This window comes from Centroberyx affinis, unplaced genomic scaffold (genome assembly GCF_046629955.1).
Source record: "Centroberyx affinis isolate AG114_WGS23_722 - 3 ecotype Tasmania unplaced genomic scaffold, CSIRO-AGI_Caff_v1 ptg003570l_1, whole genome shotgun sequence".
Classification (NCBI taxonomy): Eukaryota; Metazoa; Chordata; class Actinopteri; order Beryciformes; family Berycidae; genus Centroberyx; species Centroberyx affinis.
This window is the reverse complement of record NW_027281500.1, coordinates 24,292-47,642: the sequence shown is the minus strand read 5'-3', so window position 1 is coordinate 47,642 and position 23,351 is coordinate 24,292. Positions and strand designations below refer to the sequence as shown.

Below are 23,351 nucleotides of genomic sequence, written 5' to 3'. Positions count from 1 at the left end.
ATAAAATATTATAAATGAGCTTCATAACCAGTTATAAATTACTATCAGTGCTTATAAATAGTGTCATAAGACATTGTAAACATGTTTATAGTGTGTTATAGCTACACTTATAATGTCTTATAAACATGTAGTTCATAGAAAGTGCATAAGAAATTAATTTTCCTAAACCATAGATTTGTCTCCCTCTTGGGTGCAGTGTCTGTGTTCAAATGAAGCTTGGTGCCTATCTTATCATAATTTGACAGAATCTTGACACATCTACAGTATGCTCTGCACTAGCATAATAGAAGGTGTAAATGGGGTGGAAAAGACAGTGTTTCCAGATATGGTGCGCTGGTGGATTGAGGGTGTACGGTGTTTTATTTCTGGACCTCCATGTTTTTTTTTTTGTTTTTTTTTTTGCTTTTTCCAAATAACAGAAAAGGAAAATAGGAAAAGCACAAAACTGAAGTCTTTCCATTTTTGCCTTGTACATCAAAGTGTGGTTTTGAGCGAGAACTAGGGCAGGAACTTCTACCTTTTGAACGACTGAAGAACAGGCAGGGCTTGTGTAGCTCACCTGGCAAGAACCATGCACTTTCCTTCTTTGCCTTTAAACCTAACACGATTGAGGAAAACACATTCACCAACTTCTGAAAGTTGGTGTAAGTTGGTGTAACTGCTTCATCTGTAGCTGCGCTTCTGGAACAATACACATAGTTTTAGACTGCTGAGGTTAAGTGCTTCACTTTATGGACAGACCTAAGTTGTTGTAAGTGAACTGTAATAATAATGGGATACTTTATATATGATTCCTGAGGCAAGACAGCTGAATCAATTTAAGAGCTATTAGTAGAGGAATAGGGAACAGGGATAGATTCTGTTGATGTCTGATGTGCTGTAATTGGTGGCTGAAGTCTTGGGTGACCTGGAGATAGAGAAAGTGGAGTGTATAGAAGCAGATGAGGGGGCGATGTGTTTCGTGACAGCCAACTGGGAGCATGTTGGACTGGAGTGTAGGAGTTGACATGCAGCTCTAATGGTTGGTGGTTGTTGGCGATTTAAACAGTCCATGAACCTCTATTATTATTATTTATTGATCATTAGGATCACTTTTTCTCATTTCTTGTGACACAGAAGGAAGCAATTCTTGCTCTGGGAGATGCAGGACCGCACTTGGCAGCTTCTTCATCATTGCCCATATCTTCATCATCATTGGCTTCATCTTTCTCTTCATCACTGCCCTCATTTTTCTCATCGTCACTACCTTCATTATCCTCATCACTGCCCTTGTCTGCCTCGCTACTGCACTGGTCTTCCTCAACCGTGCCCATGTCACCCTCATCACTGCTCTCACTCTCTTCCTCACTACATGAAAACACTGAAGATTGAAAGACCTCTAGAGGGACAGTGGTCACTGAGGGAAACCGGCTATGTTTTGGGGGTGGTTACTGGGTGAAACCACTTGGTTTTTTTTCTCTATAAAATCAATATTTAGTTATTTTAACAATTACATTTTTGATCATAACAATTCTTCAAGAAATTGCAAGAAAACAAACTTGGATCATACAGTAACTCAACTGTGCGGAGAACTCCCAAAGCACACGTGGACCCAACTTCTGAGAGCAAATACGGATAGTACATTGCTTCTTGTGTGTTACCTTTTTTTTTTCTTCCCGTAGGAAACACTTTGAAGTTTCTAGCAATATACTGTATATTCCCAGTGTATAATGTGATATTGTGGTTTCTCCCAGTAACCACTGTGCTTCAAAGGGAACAATGTGTAAGTGCAGTGGAAGCCATTGTATTTCCACTGCCATTGTATTTCCCATACCCTCCATCTATTTGGCACTAGGATTGAAGGAAGGAAAAATGGAACTTATCGAATGGTTACATTAGTATACTCTGTCATTATGTGCTGTACAAGCAGCTTTTTGAAAAGGACATTTCACTCTTGGTTAAACAGTTTTTCTTTCGTAAAAAGGGTCGGAAGCGCTGAAAGCGCAACTGTTCCATAGGAAATAATAAAAAAACAGAGCCAGCGCTTTTTTCACAGGTCTTTGGTGGACATGGCCCCTTATGGTGGTGGTGTCTAGGCTGGTCATGCATAAAGACCCTACCACATGAGGGGCATAGCATGAGGTTTGTTCCCTTACCACTGTTTGTGTGTAAGAGGGACTGACCTTGACTGATTGTGACTAATTGTGTACATAGTTAGTCGATCAGATGTGTGATGCGACATGTTGTAAACATGTTAGTGTCACAGCAGGGGGTAGAGTAATCAGGCTTCACCCGCTACGCCAATAGAGCCTTGTTAGGGACACTAACGAGGTTGACACATTTGTAACCGAGGATCATTACAGCAACCTTTAGTATCGTTTTCTGACCTCGGAGACTCAAGGATCCACCTGTGATGACAGAACTAAAGTTACCATATGTAACTATCATTATGAGAAGCTTCAAGCAGTAACACATGCACGGCACATGTATTCATACTGCAATGCTGTTGACTTTCTCTTTTTATCACAAACTATGCACATTTTATACCAAACTATGAACAAACAAGATCGGCCACTGAAGCAGAAGAGAGCAGAAGAGTCATAAACAATGTATTTTTTTATTTGTTGTATTGAAAAATAAAACAGCATACCATCATGTACAGCAGACAAGTCAGGCAAAAACCCTTTGTTGTTTTACAGTGGTAGCATACTGGTTACACCCTTACGCAAAGCAGAGACCACATTGCACTTGAGTTCAATTGGATACCTTGGCATCTTATTCCCAAATCACTACGACCCATAACTGTAATGTCAATGACAATGAGGTTATTTATTCACATCTGCCTTCTTTCTCTCACTCTCTCTCTCTCACACACACACACACACACAGCTATCTCTGTGTGTGTCCACATATATACACAGCATTTAGAAAATGTAGAAAAGTTGCATATAAAACCTCTTCAACCCACATTTCACAAAATTAGTTTTTAAATACAAGTGCTCAGTTTGGTACAGTAAACATTGTGTTTATGTGGCCACATCTCGATCGAGCCATGGATATGAGAACAGACATAAACAAATATATATTTATGACGAGCGATACAGACTTTGTGTCCCTATCCAAACACAGCATAGATGTGCCATCTACTGCTTCGTCCTCAGCTGGAGAAAGTTGAATGGCAATAAATTTCAGTTAGTTCAATCTGTATTAGTGATTCTCTACTATACTCATCGTCAGATTGCCCCTTAATCTGGGATTCCATACTAGATGTAGACTATAGCTCTCTGGAGAATGAATTGGAAAAAAATGGAAAAGGTGGCTGTGCGCCTGTGATGATTTTCTGATTAAAAGCATACACGTTCTGGTTCAGAATAGTCAGCACCATTATAACATGAAGGTCACTCAGATATATAAATAAAGACAGTCACTCCATGAGTCAGCCTTCACTGTCATGGAGCAGCTCTGGGCTTTGCATCCCTGTGACAGATTACAGTAATCATCATGCTTTGAAGAAGAGGTCTTACTGTGTGGACCTCAGGACAATAGGAGGAGCATATAAATTCTTGAACTGAGTAGTAATCCCATTTAATACCTAGGTAGCAATTACCCAAACAATTTTGTCAGTGTTAGAGCTGATAAGAGCTCGGCTGTTAGAGCACAAATCTTCAGCGCCTTTGTTATTTTAAACAACTGTGCGATTATAGTGATTAAGGCCTTTTGTGGAGATTTTTTTATGTGTTGCTTAGGTTGGGAATGACAGTTGTTGTAGCTGCTTTCATTTCAATTTGGTCCAGTATAAGGTTTGGCCCAGTAATTATAGAGGATAGTCAAATAGCAACTGCTTTCAAAGCAAAGGTATCATCTATCCCTCTTGACACTGGACTTGGCGGTATAATGTCAGGTTTTTGTTTTTATTTGGTGAACCACAGAGCAGCTGTGCTTGATTCCTTCATCCTCCAATTTCGCATGCACCCTGCACATAACTTTTTATTAACAGCACTTCAGAGTCAAAACATGTGCAAAACATCAACACATAAAGGATAAGACATTCAACAATTATTGCTTAAACTGGCTCAAAAAAATACAGGTTTCTGACAGCAATTGAAAGTGTTTGTAAAAATCACTCATTCAAAAACTGGGATGTGTTTTCTTTTATGGGCTTTGTGAGTGTCCAATTTTTACTTAGATAGCCATGCAGCCAAAACGTCTTTCCAAATAAGTCTTAAAAATCCAATGTAAAAATGACCAGTGTATCAAAGCACTGACTAAGTGCTTGTCAACATGACCTTACTGGCTTGGGTCAGGATGGAAACGGAAAAACACATCTTCCTCCTCCTCCTCCCAGTGAGCCAAAGGACATGACAACAGTGATGCCATGCTATCCTTATGGAGACAATCTGGGGAATGTTTTTCTCAGGCACCTTTCTGAAGAACTCATATGAGTATTCAAGAGTTTTGTACACTAGTGGGTGTTGAGAGCAAAGCTAACGGCAAAGTGACTACAAAGGTGTACTTTGACAATTTGAAATTCAACTTGTCATATTTCTTTACCAGACACTTATCACATCTATATTTGCTATGGCTTGGAAGAATTCTTATTATTTGAAAGCCACAAGCTTACAACTTATTGTGACCAGGGATTTCAATAAAGTTTGAATACTAAAAATGCTAATAAGCTAATTAAGGGAAACCGAAGGAGAGGACAAATAGATTTTTTTCTGGCAAAGAAAAATAACAAAACTCAAAACTCAAAATGCCAAGGTATCCCTTTAACAAAGGGTTTGACACTTGGGAATTTTATCCTAAACAACTCATAACACGATAAAGAAGGGCTGCATTGTGACACCAAAGCCTCACAATCCCTGTGATACCGAAGCTTTAAAAGTATAGTATTATGTAGTATCGTACTTCATATAGGACAGCAGCTTGTGTCCGTGGCATTAACATGAGAAAATGTCCAGATTCTAAAAGATATAATGACATGAGAAGCTAGTTAAAACATGAAAAGTCTGCTTCCACAACCCTGTTTGCTCCAATGTTTTCATGTTCTATTTGGAGAGGTGTTGTGATGCTCGCTCTGGTGTCTTGTCTAATTAGTGCCATAATTTTCTGCCTATTAAATGTGAAAAGCACTGAACTTCAGTATTCAAACCTTCTTCCCCATGCCCTAACATTATTTCAGTGAACTTCTGCTACTTTCTTTAACTAGTCACAAACAAGAGAGAACGGTTTATTCCAACCCATAATATGGGATGTCACACCAACGCAAAGCTCTAATGCGAATGAACTGAAAAAGATGGCAGGTTAATTGAAATCATGTTCATGTTAACTACTATACTGTGAAAGGCCATAGAGATAGTGTGTGAATTCCTATATTGAGTGCTAAATCAAATTCAAAACCCCAGACTGACTGAGGAAATCTGGGAAGGGAAACAGAAGGAATAACACTCTGCCCTCCTTCAGCAGCTGTCACCAAAGTGTCCTTGACCAAGGCACTTGACCACCGGTGAAGCTGCTCAGTGGTCACCAGTAGTTGCACTGGGCATTTCCTAGGTGTGACTGTGCATAACTGTGTAAATGTGAAAAAAGCATGAATACTTATTCAGCTTCCCTGGATAAATAAAGTTAGCAAAAACTACACATACTGCACACATCAGTAAATTATAAATGCCTGAATGTTCCCCCATACTGTCCACAATAACAATGTAGACCTTGCAGCGTATAAATCAATCTCACTGGACATAAACACTATCATATATTTTATAATTTTTCAAACTGTGACAAGACAAAGTGCACATCAAAACCTTCATTATACTGGATTTACAGAGGAGCAGAAATCAGATTTTTGACCTTCTGAGACCCAAATCTGAATTTGTATTTATGAAGCATTATTGGCGCTGGCAAAGGTGCTGCTGTAAGATGAGTCTGACCCGTCAGATCAGGAAAAATCCATCCTAAAACACTGTAACACTGTTGAAAAACAACTATTGGCACAACTCCCACTTTTTCTTAACTGGAAAAACTCTTGCTCTTACTTTGCCATTGCTATCGCTCATTCCACCTACACCAATAACCCTCAGCTGACTGCAACAAGATCACCCACGTTTTCTGGGGGTTGTCCAAAATCATTCTGGGAAACGTAGGAAATGAAACAGAAAGTGGGTACACCAAAAAAGTAAATTGCATGAAAAAAAACAAATGGAATAAATTTAACATGAGATTGACGACATATAAGAGGTGTAAAAGTATCTGAGGGTGGATTTTTCCTTTAACATTCCTTCATTGATCACATTAGGCCAGGGATCACAAACCATGTACCATGGAGGCTTAAGAGTCTGCAGGTTTTCATTCCAATCTATGACTACACCAGGTGATTTCATTGATTAATTCCTCTCTCCCTTAAACCTCCATGGCATATTGTTTGCGTCCACTGCATTAGGCAAATACTTTATTTGTTTCCTTCCTCCACAGTAAGGTCAAAGGTCAGGGTCAAGCTATAGAACAGCACCCTGGACCTGGTAGGGATTCAGTGTCTTGCCCAAGGACACTTCAGCAGGGCGGGTGCTTGTCAACACGGGGGTTTAAACCTTGGGTCCCCCAGTTGAAGGATGGTCTCACTCCTCACTATGCCACCCTGTTGGCTCAAATAATGATTCAATTAAACAGACCCAGGTCAGTGATTCTACAGATAAGCACTCCTGCTGAAAGAGGCATTACAACAGCATTAAACATGGGAACAACAGCTCTGAAATACATGGGGCTACAAATCAAATTTTCATGTAAACACAGCCTTAGATAAAACTATTACAGCCCTCACACATAACTTACTTTCAATCAATATTGCCTAAACAAAGGATTCAAGATGAATAATTGATGTCAATAGGTAACCATAGCCTCAAAGCACCCCCATTAATTGAGCAGACACATTCTCATAAGGGGACACAATCATTATGTCTCGATTGTAAGCAAACAACCATAATCATTCAAAAAGGAGTGATGAATTCCGACGCTCATACTATGATAATAAGACACAAGTGTGGATAATGTGTTTGTGTGTGTGTGTGTATGTGTGTTTATCAATGAGTAACAGTAACAGACATGTGCTTCCAGTGCTAAACAGACATACACAAACTCATTGGTCTAAACTGCATATTGGTTGCTCAGGCACTTGTTTAAAGTAATAAAAAACAGAATAGAAATGGTCTCCTTCTGGCATCGGACAGACAGGTTCCGCCATTTCTTTCTGCTCTTTTCATCCCAGAATTAAAAGATCCTTCATTTGCTCTATCTCTCTCAACTCCAGGGTGCAACCACTTGAGACAGGTCATTTTCTGGGAACAAAAGGGCTTACTACTTTGAATCGAGCTCTATTGCTTTGATCTGGTCATCATTCAGTTTGTTTGGTGTAAGAGGATCTGTGTGTGTGTTTGTGTGTGTGTGTGTGTGTGTTATTATGTGTGTCAGAAGCTGGACTCAGGGACTGTCCTTTTGCGCCCCAGCGAGGTTGTGCTGTACCGAGTCCTCTGCAGGGTGCCGTAAGACGGTTTGTCTGACGTCAGGCTGCGCGACGGTGGCGGCGGGACGGCGGTCATCCCGTTACGGTGCAAGGATGCTGTCCTACGCATGCTCTGCTCCGCCTTGGTGGGGATGTTGGAGGAGCTTTGGGAGCGTTTGATATCGGATGTGCTGCGTCCCACCTTCCCGTTGGCCAGCTCATCGCCCAGACGGCCTGAGCCATTAGACTTGCCTCCTTCCACCGCGGCACCCCCTCCTGCTGCTCCGTTGGACAGGGACAGCCTTGAGGAGCTCCTCCTGCGTCCTTCGTCTCCTCCTCCCCTCCCTGACTCACCCTCCTTGGGCCTCCTTGAGTCCTTATCTTTCTTCAGGAAGTTGCCTTTGAAGAAAGAGAGCAGCCCCTCATGACCCTTGGGTACCTCTCCTTTCCTGGGCTTATGATCTCCTCCATGTGAACCTTGGTGTTCCCCTGGGGCATCACCCCTATCAACCCTGTCCCCCCTTTCTCCCTTCCCTCTTCTAAGAGTCCCATCATGGAGGCTGGGAGTGCTGTAGCTGGAGTGAACTCCGGTGCTGGAACTCCTTCTTGTCTCAGCATCCTGGGAGGCCTTGGAGGAGCTCTGCTTCCTGGCATCCTTCCTCCTGGTTAGCGTGTTACTGCTTGAACTACTGCTTATGGTGGTGGTGCCCTCATCTTTTGTCTGGCTCCCCTTGGTGCGTCTCAGGCTGGCTGTCTTGTCTGGTGGCCTCCTCTGGCCCTCTGGGACCTGTGGAGACTCGGGCAGCTGGTCTTCCGCTGCCCTTCCGATACAGCTCAGACTGCCGACATTGGGAGATGGAACCTGGGCCGCAGCCTTGCCCTCAGTAGCTTCCTTACTGCTTGTTGGTCCAGTCATCAATGTCACAATTGGGTCCTTGGTGCAGCGGGGCCGGCGGCCAGATTCCAAGTACTCTACTAGCTCCACAGGGGCTGGAGCTGGGACCAGTGGAGGTACTGGGTCGGGTTTCCGTCTGTCCTTGGAACCGAAGGACCAGCGCAGGGGAAGAACTTTGCTCAGGGTGTCCTTGCTCTTGGTGGGAGTTCTCATGCTCACGCTGCGTCCCTGGATGCCTCTGACAAATGGCCTGCTTTCAAAACCACCTGACATTTAATCAGAGAGGAAAAATACATTTTAGCATTGTCATCTAAATGTCAGATGATTGAATTACTCAGCACATTGCAGAACAAACATTAAGAAAGGACAAATTATCTACCTAATCTCATCAATATAATTAGTCATTACAGTTTTATTATAATACCTCATTATAAATACTAAATGAACACTTCAACACAGAATTAATCCTCACAAATCAAGCTCCTAAACTGATTAGAGCCTAGTTCCGGGGAGTGGCCCCTTACCTTTCTCCTCTTTAGCAGTGTTGTCATGGAAGACTGGAGACTCTGGGGAGTCAGGTATGGAGGAAGGGCAGGTGGTGGAGGAACGAGATACCAGGCTGCCTCTCTTACTGTCCCCTGTCAGCCGGATCAGCCAGTGGTCCGACATAGATGAACTCGTAGAGCCTGCCAGACAGAGAGAGAAGGAAGGAATGAGGAATGGGATGTATGGATAGAGGGATGAGTGGAGGAATATGAACCTTAAAGACACAGTTCACCCCAAAGTGAAAATTTGGTTACCTGTTCACCACCATGTCAGTCAAAACTCCACTGAAGTTTCTACGACCATCGAATGCACAGCGAATTAGCTATCAGTCCCTCGACTGAATAAGCGTCTTAATTCCCTCGGCTGCGCCACGGGAAAGGAGTGTCATAATTATGGGTAATATTACTGAAAGTGTGAGTGTAGAGTGAGAATTCATCATGGTATTTTATGACATTTGTACAACTCTTATGCTGGGCTCAGATTACAGGAGTTTTTCGCCGATTTATCCCTGATTTACCCCTCCCGACAATCGGAGGAGAAATCTGGACCTGAGTCTTGTCGGAAGTGAAGTTTGGCGCAGAATATCTGTTAATGTGAGCTGTGTACAGATCAAATCTGAACCCTCCCGAACCGTTCGAAGACGCATCAGAGCCGCCCCGATAATTTCTTACCTGTCTGATATTTGCGAGTATCTGCACGGCGACGTCACGTCATTATGCCTTTCAACATTGGACAATACAACTTTAACGTCCCGGCCGGGACAGCTGACAGTATTGCCTAGCAACGGTAAACCTTTTAGCACTTTTAGCACTAGGCTAGCGATAGCGTACCAACGTTATAAGAAACAGATATTAAAACTGACGGTTAAATTCTCACCTCCGGACCTCCGGAACGGACAGTCCGCTTTGCCTATGTCTGTCTCTCCAACCATTTCCTCATCCAAACTCGTCTGGTCTTTCACTTTTCTTTGGCAAACTACTGCAAACTACTGAACACACCAAAGCCAGCTGTTCCGCCTCCATGTTTGTAAACATCTGCCTCCTGCCTGTCCATGGTCACGTGAGTTGTCGCATACAGAAGCTCCGTCGGGCAAGATAATCTTAATAATATCTTGTAGTGTGTGATGCACCGTCATGTTCTAAACTTGTAGTGTGAGCTTGTTTGCGATTTGAGAGAAGAAAATCGGTTAAGTTTCTCCCTTACACCAAACGAGATTTCACTGTCGCAGACAAATTTCCAATGTTGGAATAAAATCATGAGAGTTTTGCTGGAGTTTGCTCCTGTCATCTCGATCGTTTGGTGTAAAGTGGTCAGAAAACTCAGTCCAAGCTGTCTTAAGTCAGTATTTTTCTCATCTTGACGTTCCGATCAAATCAAACATGTTTAATATTATCGGAAGTCTTTAGTCTTGGCTCATGCAAATAGTGAAGTTCAATGACGTGAACATTGTCAACAACCAATAGTTGCGCTCTCTCCGAAGGAAAAAAAGTGGACAGAAATTGCTGTAGCCCTCGAAATCCCCGGTGAGTATGCTATGCTATAGCTAGCAAGCTAACCACTGTCCCGAACGGGGCTACTTGCAAGCTAACGTTAGCTACTGTAATGTTTGCTATTAGTCTACGAGCTAACCGTACATTTCAGCTGAAGATTGCTAGCTTCAATCATATAAATCTGGCTGCAGTGCTCCCTCTCTCTTTCTCTCATACGTGTGTGTGTGTGTGTGTGTGTGTGTGTGTGTGTGTATAGGAGGGGGATTTGTAGAGGTGTTCACAAGTCAGTCCATGTTTACAATCTATTGGAAAACTCTGAGGGGTAGGGGTAGCCCTTTTCAAAGTCTTCTAGTGTATGGTAGGCAGTCTTTGCAAAATCTTATAGTCTGTGACTAAAAACTCTGTGACTTATGACACATTGTCTTTAGATGTGAGCTGGATGTGAGAGGGTGTCAGACTTTAGTCTTTTAAAAGTCTTTTCAAAGTCTTTTCAAAGTCTTCTAGTGTATGGTAGGCATTATGTGCGTGATGCAACCCGATTTCAAAATCGGTTAGGATTTTAAAACTCGGATCTCTTTACTTGGATCTCTTTACATTTGATAATTGCCAATTTATTCTTAAGTCTTAGTACAAATAAGAGGATTAGAGTTGGGGGTAAAGGTGGTCATAATTTTGTACACATTCATTTACCCATTCAATTATTTAGTCAGGTGTGCTGTGCATACCTCTGAGAGAGCTACTGGCAGACCAGGGGGGGATGGTGTTACGTCTCTGGTAGAAGAGGATGTAGGCTCCTCTGGTACATACTTCTTCCTCTGGCACCAGGTCTACACTGCTGTCATCATAGCTGTACCACTGGCCATCCACTGAGTTCCTACAGTAAGCTGGATTAGAGAATGACAGAGAAGAACTATGAATAATGCATACCTGAATGTGTGTGACATTGTGCTAAAATTAAGTCATGTAAAACTTGACTTGACTTTATAATGTATTATTAGTTGTCACAGCTGACATTTACAAATAATATTTATCTCAATAATCACTAAAATTCAGTTTGAAACAAAAAAGTCTTCATGGAGAAGCAGACATGTAGACCCCCTCTTAGCTCGTCTGGGGAACTGTCTGATAGGAGAAGAGTAATAATGGACAACTGTCCTTAAAAGCCACTCTAAGCTCCTAAAAATCTGGAACATCAGTTCTAACACCCATCAAAAAGACTCAAAAAGCCACTGTAAACAGTGACTGTTGCTATGCAACAATCTCTCTATCTTTATTTTGATGGAGTCAGATTGTATGACAGTAATAACAGTGTTGACCAGAAGGAGACAGCTACATTTTACTCTTTTCTGAAAAATAAGTTTTCAAGTTTGAGACAACATAATAGAACAGGCCTTCCTCACTGCAGCAGGGTCCTGATTGGGTCCTGACATTGCAGGTAGGCACTGGGCAAGACAGAATACAGCACTGTTCCTCCTGTTCAGGCATTTTCTAATGGATCTCATCTATTTTCCCATCTCACATCTCATTTCAGATTCTCACCTAAATGATACATATCTTTTTTTTTTTTTTTTTTTTTTTTTGTATTTCATAGAAAGTTTATTTTCATCAGTCATTGATAATACCAATAGTTTACTTGCACAGTTTTTGTCTGAACATAATCGTGTGCATCCTAATTAACACCCCATACCACATAGACAGAGGGACTTTGCATAATGACTCCAAGTAAAAAGTGATTAATGAGCAAGTGAAAGAGTGAGTGATCATCATCACCAATCGACTGACAGTGGTACAAAGAAAATCTCCGACGGCAAAGAAGTGAACAAGTATATAATTATAGCACCCAGTTCCATACCAGTGTAATGTCCTCCATGCATCCCTCCATGGTGGTTACACACAGCGTAGAGGTCGTACAGGTAGTCGAGGGGGAGGGTCATGTCGGAGGGCTGGTGGTGCTGGCCTGACGGCTGCTTCCAGGCAGGAGGCCAGGCTCCCAGGTTCAAGTTCCTCATACTCTGGCTTCTCTTCACCACATGAGGGGCCATGTCCAGTCCAGCCAGGGGGAAACGCACCAGGGTGGACAGCTTGTTCCTCCGCTCACCCACCTATTTCAATAGTTCTTATTCATTTATCCATATACACTACCAGCCACAGTTTGAACACACCTCATTGAATGTACTATGTCTTTCATTATCTTAAAGCCATTTTGATCTGAAGGTTTATGCTTAAATGCTTGAAACCTGTTTTTTAGACAAACATAAATAGTGAAGTTGATGTCTGTGTATGAATTTCTTTCCAAAGCCTTTGCTTTTCCATCAAGGCAAAGGGCGGCTACTTTAAAGAATCTAAAATATAAGATAGTTTTGATTTGTTTAACACCTTTTTGGTCACTGCATAATTCCATTTGTGTTATTTCAGTTTTGATGTCTTTAACATTATTCTAAAATGTGGAAAACAGTAAAAATGCGTCCAAATGTGTCTGTACTTTTGACTGGGAGTATATGTGAGTGCATGTATTATATATATATATACTAGATATTTTTTCAAGTGGAAATCAAGAGCGCAACAAAACAACAGTATACACAGAAAAAATCCATAGACAAAAAACTAGAATTGTTCTTATTTTCAATAGTGTTACGAGATTCTCTTTTTTAAATTCTAAGAGGGGATAACTGTTGTAAATAAGCCAAGATCAGCTTAACAACAAAACCAGAGAGTATATTTTTAAACACCAATTTGCAGCTCGCCTACAGCACCTGTCTGAAGCGCTTCAGGTGGAGGATGAGGATGTCAGGCAGAGTCCACAGGCTCATCTTCACCATGCCCTGCTGAAGCTGCTTACAGTGGGGGCACTTCCACGCATCATCTGGAGCAAGCTGGAAGAAATCAATCGATCCGTTCACTTTTTCATGAAAATGAGGCAAACAAACATTAAGCAAGGCAAGGCAAGGCAAACTTTATTTATATAGCACATTTCATACACAAGGCAAATCCAATGAAACAGAAAAAATACATAAAAATCCTCCTACGCCAACTTGCTCAGGGCCACACAACACAACTATTTAAAATGACATGACAAAAGAAAGAAAGATAGAGATAAAATTGGTAAAACATAAATAAAATAAATAATGATACAGATAATAACACCTGTTGCATCTACATACTGATGATTTAGCAGAAGGCCACAGAAAAAGAATGTTTTGAACCGACTTTTAAAAGAGCTGACAGTGGGAGCACATCTCATTGCTTCTGGAAGTTTATTCCAGTAATTGGGAGCATAATTACTAAAAGCAGCATCACCAGATTTAGTTTTCACCCTGGGAACAACTGACAGACCGGTCCCAGATGACCTCAGAGGTCTGGGTGGCTCATATCCTAGGAGCAGGTCAGAAATGTATTTTGGAGCTAAGCCATTTAGCGCTTTATAGACAAGCAGCAGAATTTATAATCAATTCTATGGCACACTGGAAGCCAATGCAGAAAAAAAGACCACTGTAGCGCTGGTAATGAAAGTGTGTATCAGTTTTTTAAATCAGGTTTTGACATAAGACATACATTACATAGACATACATTAAAGATTCCACTGATGTTATTAATAGGATTATGACTAGCTGAGCTACCAGATGATACCCTGTTAGTAACTTTGGATATTGCCAGCCTCTATACTAAAATGCCACATGAGAAACGCCCACAGAGTCCACAAAGTCGAGACAATGCAGCTAATCCTCCTATTCAGTTTATTATTTAGTTACTTTTGTCATGAAACATAACCATTTTAGCTTTGGTGGATATTTTATATTTGCAAATCTCTGGCACAAATATGGGTTCTGTATATAGGCCCAATTATATAAATCTGTTTTTTGTTTTTTAACAGAAATTTTGTCTTTTTGAAAAGGTATAGATTTATTAATATTTTCTGTCTGTATCAAAGTGATTCTAATGAGTCGATGGATTGTATAGATTTTATGTTATTCTTGTTGAATAGCTTCATAGCTTTAATGTCAATCAAAAAGTTAGGCTGGATTACAATAACGAAAAGATCCATTGTTTAGACGTGGGTCATAAAAATCAATGACACTCTATTCATGATTTTATATTGCAGAGATGGACACAAATGCCCTTTTATTGGCAAATAGTTTTCCACTTTGGAGGGGTCTAACCAAAAAACATTTTTTCAGAATTAGAAGAGTATGCCACATGACAGAAGGTTTTATGGCAGGTGATATGAAATATAGATTTGCCCAATGAGGATATCCATCTGAGTGGGTTAATAGGGCTTATAAATCAGCTCTCAGAAAAACACACTCTGAATTAATGAAAGAAAATGAGATGAATTTTTCGTCTCCATTTTTACTTAAAAAAGTAATTCCCTCGCAGACACATTTAAGCTGTCAAACTCTGATCTGTTCTGCTATTTTCAGATAGTTTATTAAAACCCAAGGCCCAATTATTCCTGATTTACCACCTTTATCAGGATAGATGCTACTCTGCGTATGGAATTCTTAATAAGATCTAACAGGGGACAAGAACTAGGAGTGGACATAACCAACCAAATCTGGGACAGTGATTTAATCAGAGTCAATGAGACAACGTCATGTGCTCATCTTGGTTTAATACAGTTTTAGCTTTTAGCCCATAACCATTACAGTCAGGCTAAACTGTCTGGGATTTATCCTAATGTGGATGAAACGTGTGACCATTGTCACACTGCAGAGAACACTTGACTCACATGTTTTGGAGCTGTCCTATAAATCAACTACCTACACCTTGGTGCAGTGTATTTAAAATTCAGTCGTGTTTGATACTCATATACAGCACAGTGCTGAAAATAGCCATATTTGGTGCTCCAGGGGACAATGCATTAATAATAACCAAAAGAAATGATGATTTGTTATAGTGGAAATTAGCAAATCCACCTAAAGCCTCCGTTTGACATCAGTGACCTGATGCTGTTCTTAAAGGCATACTGAGTAGGATTTTGCTGCTTGTGGCTTGTAAACACAACTTTCAAAGTTGACCCCTCCTCCCTGCGGTTGCCAGAACGGTAAAAACCAGTAAAAAAGTACAGCGAGGCAAAACGCCAAGCAGACATGGCTCATTCCAAAATGAGAGTGAATCTGTTGGCTTTCACCTGTTGGAGAGTATTGAAGGGTAGAATGGGGATGAAGAGCGACGTCGGCCTGTTTTCTGTTGCACACTCGCTCTGACCAGTTGCTCAGTTTTAGAGTTCGGGACCGCTACCGTAGCCAGCATGGCTTTCAGATATAAAACCATTCAGCAGTGGTTTTAGTTGCGGCCGGACACACCTGCTGCCAAAAGGTCAACGCCCAGAAACGTCCCGAACATTGAGAAATTAGAAAATCCAGGCAGAAGGCTCTCTGCAGACACACACACTGTCACACACTACCAATGGACCATAAGTCATGATTGAGTAGGATCATTTTTGGATGGGTTTGTGCTATTTCAAGGGGGAAAATCCTGCTCAGTATGCCTTTAAAGCTGGAAAAAAAGTAAATACTCCATTAGAAGGTCACCCCAAAAAGTTTTGAACACCATGATGGCTTATTTTGGAAGTTCCTTCCTCATAACTGAACGGAAAAGCCTCTTTGGGCTTTCGGAGGATGGAGGCGACTGGGATGTGGGACTGGGATTTTCTAATTTTCTAAAGTGCTGCTGCTTTTTCATGAACAAAAATATTCTGAATAATTAACAAAAAATATTCTGAATAATTAATAAAAAATATTATGAATAATAAATAAAAAATATTATGAATAATTAATTAGGTGCCACTGCCACCTAACCAATAGCAGAGGGAGCCAGAGAATAGGGCATCTGATTGGCAATCAGTAATCAGTAGAGGTGTGGAATTTTCTCGATTTTAAGATGCATCGCGATGCGGACGTGGACGATTCTGAATCGATTCACAAATGTCAAAAATCGATTTTCTAAATGTTAGTTAATAACGTGATGTTGACGGAACGAGAAAGGCGGAAATCAACTGCGAGGGCAGTGCAGCACCCGGACAGTCTACAGCGTGCACACGCTAGAGTTATCTTGCCAATACATCCATGTTTTTTGTAGTCCATCTTCAAAAAAGGTGGCAGCGGTGGCAAGCATTTTTTGATTTAATGACTCAATAATTACCTTTGCGAGACGAACTTGAAGTATATTGTGAACTTTCTACGCCGTCATTCAGAGACTAACGTTAGCACAGCGGAGCAGCGATCAGCAGGAACAAACAATGAGACCGGCTGACCAACACACACTGCAGCACTTAAACAACTTAACTAACTTAAATAACTCGGTGCTCAGTCTGTTTAACCTCAATTAACCAATTCTGCATCTAACCCGATCAACCCAACCGACCCCCCCTCCCCCTAAAAAAAATTTCCCCTCAGATCTACACAAATCTCGTAGTCGTAGGTGACCTATTTCGATCTCAAAACGGCGAATTTCGCCGAAAGGTGAGGAGTTTGCATCTCTGTTTGTCTGTTTGTTAAATTATGGATCATTTGCAATGATCCATAATTACAAATACGCTATGTTTTAAAAGTAGCAAGTTGTCACACAATGAGAAAAATAAATCATGTATAGAAATCAAAAATTTTGATGCATCAAGATGCATCGATAATAGTTTTATAATGGCATTGTAGCCCTCTGAATCGTAATCGAATCGAATCGTGAGGCCAGTGAAGATTCACACCTCTAGTAATCAGGTGCTGCCTGCATATAAGGAGAGCAGTGACCACAGGAGAGAAGACAACCACACACTCCTCTACCTAGGGACCCGTGAAGGATGAACAGCTGTAATCCTGTTGCATGACTGTTGGGTTGCAGACTTGCCTTACTTTTCTCTCTGTCTCTGTCTCTCTGTGTCCTCAGGAAGATAGAAGCCAACAAGCCTAAAGGTGAGTGTCGTAGCCCATCCGGGAAGAACTTCAGTTCCGTTGTGTTCCCACTCTTAGTTCATAAAGACTCTTTTGTTGATCACCACCGATGTGCTTTCAGCCTCTTTTCTGCCCGTATCAGTCTCTCTTTTTTTGGCTCTTTTTTTTAGCCAGTAGCAGCTCTACAGCATACAGCATTACTGTGTGAGCATTGCACCTTGGTCGTTTTTCCTTTGTAGAATTACTGAACTAATCTTTATTTATGATCCAAAGAAACTCCCTTGGCAGCATTTGTTAAATCTTTAGTCTATCCTACCCGAATGGGGCAAAATTAGACAAGAATATGGTTTCACATGTGAACAATTTTATCTTGCCAGGTAGTCAATTAGACTCTTAATTGACTCACTATATCTCTTGCCATTTAAGTTCAAATACACCACCATTCAAATGTATCAACTACTACTTTTCTCAGGGTTTCTTCTTCTACCAAACCTACTTGGGTTCTCTCTTCAGTGCCAAGTGAGGACAGGGAGGGGCCGCTCTCTCCCTGAATGACCCAAAGTGGTACTTTTCAGTCCCTGCTTCCATCTCTAGTCCAACAATTACATACCATTTCATGAGGATAAAACTCTTCATAAGCTAGCGCAGTGCTAATCACACAGCCTCGTCACCCCCCTTAACTCCAGCTCAATGACCATGAGTGCTAGAGAGAGAGAAAGAGAGGGAGAGAGAGGGAGATGGAGAGGAAAGAAACCGATAGAGATACAAAGAGGGGACAGTGAGAGGGAGAGAGACATTGATCAGAGAGAGCGATAGGGAGGGAAGAGACGGGGTTCTGGAGACTGGCTGTGCATTTAACTACTGCAATTTCCAAACCGCAAGAGGGTGTTTCTTTTTTTCTTTTTTTTTAAATCAGAAGGAAAGTTTTTCAAATAACCCCCAAAATATATCAGCAAATCAAATTATTTATTGTAGAATATCTTTGAGTAAATTCGACCTTTTCCCCCTAATTTTGGGGGACATTTTTTTCAAGCCCTGAAAAAGGTAATTATTTAAAAAAAAAACTGCATTCGCAAAATGAAAAAAGAAGTAGGACTTTACGCTACTATCTTGAAGCCACGGAGACTCTGGGAACATTTCAGCAGTGAGCCTGTTTTACAAAGGCTAAATGTCCAAAAGAGAGAGGTGTTCTGGTTGTCCTAGGACATGCCTACTTCCCTCTATTGTTCATTATCCTCAAATGTACTATAATTCTACGGTGGAGTAAAAAGTCATGGACAGCATCTCAACTTTCATTTTGACTTGATATTTACACGGGTTTTCAACATCGGTGCAGGCTATGTTTTGTGAGGGAGTAGCCTAAAGAAGAGCGCGTTAATTGAAAAAGCAAAAAGTTTTGGCCAGTGCAGTCTTCATCAGCATTCATTTACATTCCAGTTTAAATGTCTGGCTGATGCGCTCACCCACAGTGACTTACAGTGAGTGCAACAGTAGAATGAGCTTTAAATCCTAAATCACCAAAATTACAGTAACAGTAATGATCATGTAAGAGAGAAGTGCTATAAAATAAGTAAAATGAGAGCTAAGGACAGAAGTGGAAGTGCTGGTTATTAGAGAAATGATTTTTTAGTGATGAGCAGCCAGTGATTCTTCTTACCTGAAATACCTGATATAAACAAAGGAGAACAAAGGAGAGATGGAGGACTTCTATTATAGCTAGAATTGAATACTGCCAGTACAAATGACAGAATTGTACTATGCTGCTTCATAATTGCGTGACTTTCTACATAACCTTAACCTCTTTGGTAAAATGCTGAAAATATTCATATTATTTTTCTGTCTATTTGTCATGGCAGAAAAAAATTGAATTACAATGCCCCTTGTGCACCTTCCATATTCCACCTGGACATAATTATCCTCATCATCATCCTCATCCCCTCGTTCCCCTGTCTATTCTCATCAGTCTTAGGCATTTGTCTGTGCAGGGCAAAGTCGTAGAGTACAGAACAATAGGCTTATCGGGCACAGGCTGAGATGTTTAGATATGTTTTATCTGAGCATTAAATAGCACATGCAAAATAACATTGTCTCGCTTAGTAAATCACATGGAGGGAATCTTTTGATTAGCCTTCTTTCCCAGTGAGTGAGAGCTTTACAGTGGATAAACCTCCAAATACAAATTAGTTTAAAAACTTAAAGTCTGTGAAAGGTTGTGAATCTTTGAGACGGTTGACTGATGAGAGCGAAACGTTTGAACCCACACAAATGTTTCCTTGATCCGGGCCACAAGTTTTCTGCTAGACACCAATCGTAAACAGCCAGAATGAATGGCAGTGTTGCTTGAGAACAGTGATGCTTTCAGTTGTGGAAACTACGAAATGGGCCAAAGGATCTCACCAATATGAAATATTTACCTCTGATCATCTGGCTAACAAAGAGAATAAACACCTTGGAACTTGTCAGACAAGGGCTGAATGAGCTGTGACAGTGATGACGAGAGACAACTCTGACATAAAAACCCTGGAGCCAGAAGTAGACAGCCAACCTTGGGATGACCGGAAAGATCTTTTGAAAGACATTTGAAAGACATTCCTGTGAAAATCCTCCCTCAAACCAGTATAAGCTCAGAATTCAAATATTAGCTCTTCTTATTGCCTTCTCCCCTTAGGGAGGAGAAAGCACTGGTCAGCTTGTCTTAAAACACTCCCTCAACTTTGTTGTAGTTTCTGACACTGTAATGAGTGAAATTTCTTCAAAATGATTTCTGAGTGAAGCTCTGGAAGAGGTAGATATGGAGACTCAGGTAGGACAGTGAGCGCATAGGACATACTGTCTTGTAGCTTGCTCAACTCAATTGTTGCAGCTACATTTGCAGCAGAACTAGGACACTGCTGATATCATTCTATTATAGATAATAGAGTTATCTAATAGTTAAGACAGTTTTTGCTTGTTTGGTATCATGGCACTGCAAATGGCTGCCTCAGTGTGTTGGTACGGATTACCTTCATGACAGAAGAGTTGTCAAGGACACACTTCCATTGGATTTATGTGAGATCGGGAAAGCAGGTCATCAGCACTGGCAGTGCTAAAGGCTGTGTCTCTCTCCTCTACTCTTCTCCCTCTATACCAACAGCTGCACCTCCAAGCGCAACTCGTGAAATATAGGCAAGGCAAGGCAAGGCAAGTTTATTTATATAGCACATTTCAGCAACAAGGCAATTCAAAGTGCTTTATATAAAACATTAAAAGCATCGAGACAAAATGAAAAGGATAAAATTCAAATAAAAGACCAAGAAAAATTAAATTCATAAGTTCATTAAAGAGCTAAGAGATTAAAAAAAAAGAAAAAAAAAGGCTAAAATAGAATAAGACAGGTGTAAAATACAAGAATAAAGGTTACAGTGCAGTGTGAGAGATGAATAGTTATTTGATGTCATAAAAGGCAGCGGCAAACAGAAAAGTCTTCAGCCTTGATTTAAAAGAACTGAGAGTCGCAGCAGACCTGCAGTTTTCGGGGAGTTTGTTCCAGATATGTGGAGCATAAAAACTGAACGCTGCTTCTCCATGTTTAGTTTTGACTCTGGGGACAGAAAGCAGACCTGTCCCAGACGACCTGAGAGGTCTGGATGGTTCATAACGTAGCAGAAGATCAGAAATGTATTTTGGCCCTAAACCATTCAGTGCTTTATAAACCAATAATAGTATTTTGAAATCAATTCTTTGACAGACAGGAAGCCAGTGTAAAGACCTCAGAACTGGAGTGATGTGATCCACTTTCTTGGTCTTAGTGAGGATTCGAGCAGCAGCGTTCTGAATCAGCTGCAGCTGTCTGATCGATTTTTTTGGGAGACCTGTAAAGACACCGTTACAGTAGTTGAGTCTACTGAAGATAAATGTTTTTCCAAATCCTGCTGAGACATAAGTCCTTTAATCCTTGATATATTCTTAAGGTGATAGTAGGCTGACTTAGTAATTGTCTTAATGTGGCTGTTGAAATTCAGGTCTGAGTCCATGACTACTCCAAGATTTCTGGCTTGGTTTGCGGTTTTTAACATTACCGATTGAAGCTGTGCACTGACTTTTAGTCATTCTTCCTTGGCTCCAAAACAATTACTTCAGTTTTATCTTTGTTTAATTGAAGAAAATTCTGACACATCCAGTCATTGATTTGTTCAATGCACTTATTCAGCGCTTGTATGGGATTATAGTCCCCTGGTGATATTTTTATGTAAATTTGTGTGTCGTCTGCATAATTATGGTAACATATTTTGTTGTTTTCCATAATCTGAGCCAGTGGAAGCATGTAGATGTTGAATAGAAGAGGCCCCAGAATGGAGCCTTGGGGAACTCCGCATGTCATTTTTGTCCGCTCAGATGTGTAATTATTTATAGACACAAAGTAGTCCCTGTCCTTTAAATAGGATTCAAACCAATTTAGTACTGTGCCGGAAAGTCCCACCCAGTTTTCCAGTCGGTCTAGTAATATGTTGTGGTTGACCGTGTCGAATGCAGCACTGAGATCCAGTAATACTAAGACTGAAATTCTGCCACTGTCTGTGTTTAAGTGGATGTCATTGAAGACCTTAACAGGGGCAGTCTCAGTGCTGTGGTGTGGTTGAAATCCTGACTGGAAGACATCAAAACAGTTGTTTAGTGCCAAGAAGTTGTCCAGCTGTTGAAAAACGGCTTTTTCAATGATTTTACTTAAAACGGGAGGTTTGATACGGGCCTATAATTGTTCATTAGTGACGTGTCTAGGTTGTTCTTTTTTAAGAGTGGCTTGATGACTGCAGTTTTCAGGGCCTGTGGAAAGACACCTGAGAGAAGAGACATGTTTACAATTTACAAAGGTCTGAGGCCATACAATTTGAAACATTTTTGAAAAAGCCTGTTGGCAGGTTTTTATGGTTGATCGGATAAAATTGTGTCATGGTATTTGAATTGATTTTAAGTGGACACAGGGACAACACATATCCTGTACCTAATATGGAGGCACTGACTGCTTGTCTAATTTTCTGAATTTTGTCAGTGAAGAAGGAGGCAAATTCATTGCAGGCCCTGGTGGATAGAAGTTCAGAGGCTACTGACACAGGGGGGTTTGTTAGCCTGTCAACAGTAGCAAACAAGGCACGTGCATTATTATTGTTTTTGGTGATGATGTCAGAGAAAAAGAACCGCCTTGCATTTCTCAGTTCCAAATTATAAATGCGAAGTCTCTCTTTATAATGAACCTAGAGATTTGTTTTTCGCCACCTGCGTTCAGCCTTTCGGCACTCTCTTTTTTCTATTCTTACCAGCGTGGCATTTCTCCATGGAGATCTTTTCTTACCAGAGACAACCTTCCCCTTAGTGGGTGCAATGGCATCAATAAATTATCTACAAGCTCATTGACTGAGACCCGAGAGAGGGCGGGTGTGGAAGAGAAAGCCTGAATAAATAATTCACTGGTGTTTTCAGTGATATACCGTTTTGCGATTGCCTCTGTTTGAACATTTGTGTGCACGGAGATAGTACTCTCAAAGAAAACACAGAAATGATCAGAGAGAGCAACATTAGTCACCACAACCTTAGAAATGTTCAGACCCTTGGAGATAATTAAGTCCAGAATGTGCTCCTTGTTGTGTGTGGGCTCCGTCACATGCTGAGTCAGTCCATAGTTATCAAGAACACAACACAGTTCTTTAGTCCCTTTGTCCTGGGGGTTGTCAACATGGATGTTAAAATCACCAACAATAACTACACAGTCAAAGTCAATACAGATTATAGACAGCAGTTCTGTAAAGTCATCAAAAAAGGTTGCACAGTATTTAGGTGGCCTGTAGATATTTAGGAACATAGCTCGAGAAGAGGAATTCAACTGAAGAGCCACATATTCAAAAGAAGCAAAATTTCCATCAGATATCTGCTTGCATTGGAGGGAATCATTAAACAAAATATACAGATGGCATGACCCTCATTGGCTTAATCACCATGGGGATGAGTCGGCATACAGATGGGAGGTTGACCACCTGATATCATGGTGCAGCAAAAACAACCTACAGTTGAAATGAGAGACATCAGGA

General features: G+C 40.9%; 1 protein-coding gene across 1 annotated transcript in view; it reads right to left on the bottom strand.

Annotated features, from left to right (window-relative positions):
- Positions 1–2,595: 2,595 nt before the first annotated feature.
- Positions 2,596–23,351, bottom strand: part of LOC139661645 (ubiquitin carboxyl-terminal hydrolase 43-like) — a 42,137-nt gene continuing 21,381 nt past the window's right edge. The window contains exons 5-9 of the mRNA XM_071540162.1: positions 13,159–13,278; positions 12,258–12,507; positions 11,131–11,289; positions 8,894–9,055; positions 2,596–8,635 (exon numbers count right to left, since the gene is read on the bottom strand). Coding sequence (XP_071396263.1) covers positions 7,440–8,635; positions 8,894–9,055; positions 11,131–11,289; positions 12,258–12,507; positions 13,159–13,278 — 1,887 coding nt within the window. The 3' untranslated portion in view covers positions 2,596–7,439. The remainder of the gene's footprint in view (positions 8,636–8,893; positions 9,056–11,130; positions 11,290–12,257; positions 12,508–13,158; positions 13,279–23,351) is intronic.